The 2,500-nt window shown below is 36.9% G+C and overlaps 1 protein-coding gene and 1 long non-coding RNA gene across 4 annotated transcripts in view; one reads left to right on the forward strand and one right to left on the reverse strand.

The window, feature by feature from the left end:
* LOC115215564 (high affinity cAMP-specific and IBMX-insensitive 3',5'-cyclic phosphodiesterase 8B-like) overlaps positions 1–2,500 on the forward strand; it is a 529,283-nt gene that overhangs the window by 451,560 nt on the left and 75,223 nt on the right. For all 3 annotated transcript variants that reach the window (XM_036505860.1, XM_029784763.2, XM_029784764.2), the window contains one exon: positions 90–178. In XM_036505860.1, coding sequence (XP_036361753.1) covers positions 90–178 — 89 coding nt within the window. The remainder of the gene's footprint in view (positions 1–89; positions 179–2,500) is intronic.
* LOC118764812 overlaps positions 1–2,500 on the reverse strand; it is a 17,669-nt gene that overhangs the window by 8,020 nt on the left and 7,149 nt on the right. The gene's annotated exons all lie outside the window — the stretch shown is intronic.

Below are 2,500 nucleotides of genomic sequence, written 5' to 3' on the forward strand. Positions count from 1 at the left end.
GTACCACTTCCACTACCCTGATCAACACCACCAAGACTCTCCACAAAATCTAAAACCTAGCCATCAATGTCATTCTTTTCTCATTCCAGTTGTGGGAAGGTTTACATTATATGCGTCGGAAAAGTGGTGGAAGTATCCCACACCATTGTAGAATTGTCCCAGTTCTTGGACCTCTGGGGTAAGTAGACAAAGAACACCACAGCTGAACTTCACAAGGTGGGACATAAGGGTCAACATAGTACATTATTTGGGACAGGGGTCAGCATGCTACACTACTGAGGTCCACATGGATTAACATGCAGACAGACAGGTGAACGTGATGCACTATTAGGGGCAACATAAGTCAGCACAATTAAGGACCCTATAGGCCAACATGCTGCAGTATTAAGGACTTAATAAGACAATAACCTATGTTATATAGAAGAAGATCAGAGAATAAGATATATATCTAAAATGGGCCATAATTACATTAGTCTTTTTTATTTTACAATTAGTCAGAAGAAGGAGGGCATTATCCACAGAAGACTTTGCTGACTCGGATTGAGTGAAAGTTTAAGGGTAGCTTTGTGAATTTTGGAAAAATTTTGACCTGGATATGGCTCATCAAGAGATTAGTGTAGTTAAGGGTCCATCATAATCATCAGACTTACCCAACTAAAATGTTGGTAAAAATAATCAGGCATTATATGTTATTATACAAAATATTATCTGTCATCATTGTTGTCTAGATGTTATATAACATACAACATATTAACTGATATCATTGTTATGGAGATTTTTATGATGATGATGTGTATATATGAGAGATAGTGTGTACATGTAAGAGAGAGAGAAAGAGAGTGCGTGTGCGTATGTGTGTGTGCATGTGTAAGTGATGTGGTTGGCATATTTGTGTGTGTGTGATAAGCATGTGTGTGTATGCATAAATGTGTATGTATAGATGTGTATGTATTTATACATGTTGCACATATGTTTCCTGTGTATCGCATGTAATGTGTGTATACAATTGGTAAACCACTGCTGTTCCAGCTCACCACCACCACCACCACCACCACCACCCCATCTGTTACCAACAGTCACAATCAAACAACAATCTCTGACATTTTAAACTGGCTTCTTACATTCTGATCTTTGTAGATTTATTCCACATCTTTTGTCTGCTACCGATACCATTGTCTATTCACCTGTCTACAAGACAGTTCTAGAATTTCTATCTAATCATTATCAAAATAATTAAACCACAAATGTCTCTGATTGATAAATGACAAAAACTGCAGCAGCTCTTGGAATAAACTGAAGCAAAAGCTTTTAAAAGAAATTAAACTGAGCTCTAATACAGAACTCTTCTTGTTATTTCTGGTATGCAGGTGAGATGACTCACTGGATAAAATATAAGATGACCAACGTATGGTTGCAAGTTCAAATCCACTGCAAGTAGAGCACAAATTTCTGGACATTGTAACCAAAACTAATTTATCAGAAAGAACTGCAAGATCAATTTATTGGTACCCTGCACCGAACAGTACTTTGTATTAATAACCTTGCATCATTTATATTAATGTAGAGGTACTTATATTTAATTTCATTATTTTAGCAAATTTAATAGTTGTTTAATTTATTGTTTGTTGACCAAGGTGACCATGCTCTGAATTAAGCAAACATTAGATTTACTCGAATAATGACTTCAAGTTTTGGCACAAGGCCAGCAGCTTCAAGAGAGGGGATCGGTCAATTATATTGACCCCCAGTGATTAATTGGTACTTATTTTATCAACCCTAAAAGGATGAAATATGAAGTTGAACTCAGCAGAATTTGAACTAGGGTTGTAAAGCCACAAAGCATTTTGCCTAGCTGACCACTTTACTAATAAACTTAAGAAATGAAATAAAAGGTGACCACCCCTGCTTCAGAAAATTCGGTAATCTGGAATGGGTTTGGAGTTAAGGGTTCCTGAAAATCGATGTTGTACCTGTGCAAATGTTCTATTTAGTTTTTGGTCAGATCTTTTATCGGTCTGACACGATTGATTTCATGGTCAACTTAATTCTTTGAAATTATCCTTCTTGTGTCACATTTACCAAAGAACAGCCAAAATATTTCTGTTGTCGTCATCATCATCATCATCATCATCATCATCTTAATGTTCACTTTTCCATGTTTGCATGGGGTGGATGAAATTCATTGAAGTAGTTTTTCCACGGCTGGATACTCTTCCTGTCACCAATCCTCACTTGTTTCCAAGCAAGGTAATATCTCCCCATGGCCAAACATATTCTCACAGAATACTGGAAATGAATGACACCACTTGTATAACAGTGACACTCATTTATAACTAAATAAGGAGACACACACACACACACATTCATGCATATGCATATATGATAGGGTACTTTGTTTCCAAAACCACTCACAAGGCTTTGGCTGGCCCAAGGCTATAGCAGAAGACACTAATCCAAAGTGCCACACATTGGGACTGAACCCTAAACCATGTATTCAGAA

This window comes from Octopus sinensis, linkage group LG9 (genome assembly GCF_006345805.1).
Source record: "Octopus sinensis linkage group LG9, ASM634580v1, whole genome shotgun sequence".
Classification (NCBI taxonomy): Eukaryota; Metazoa; Mollusca; class Cephalopoda; order Octopoda; family Octopodidae; genus Octopus; species Octopus sinensis.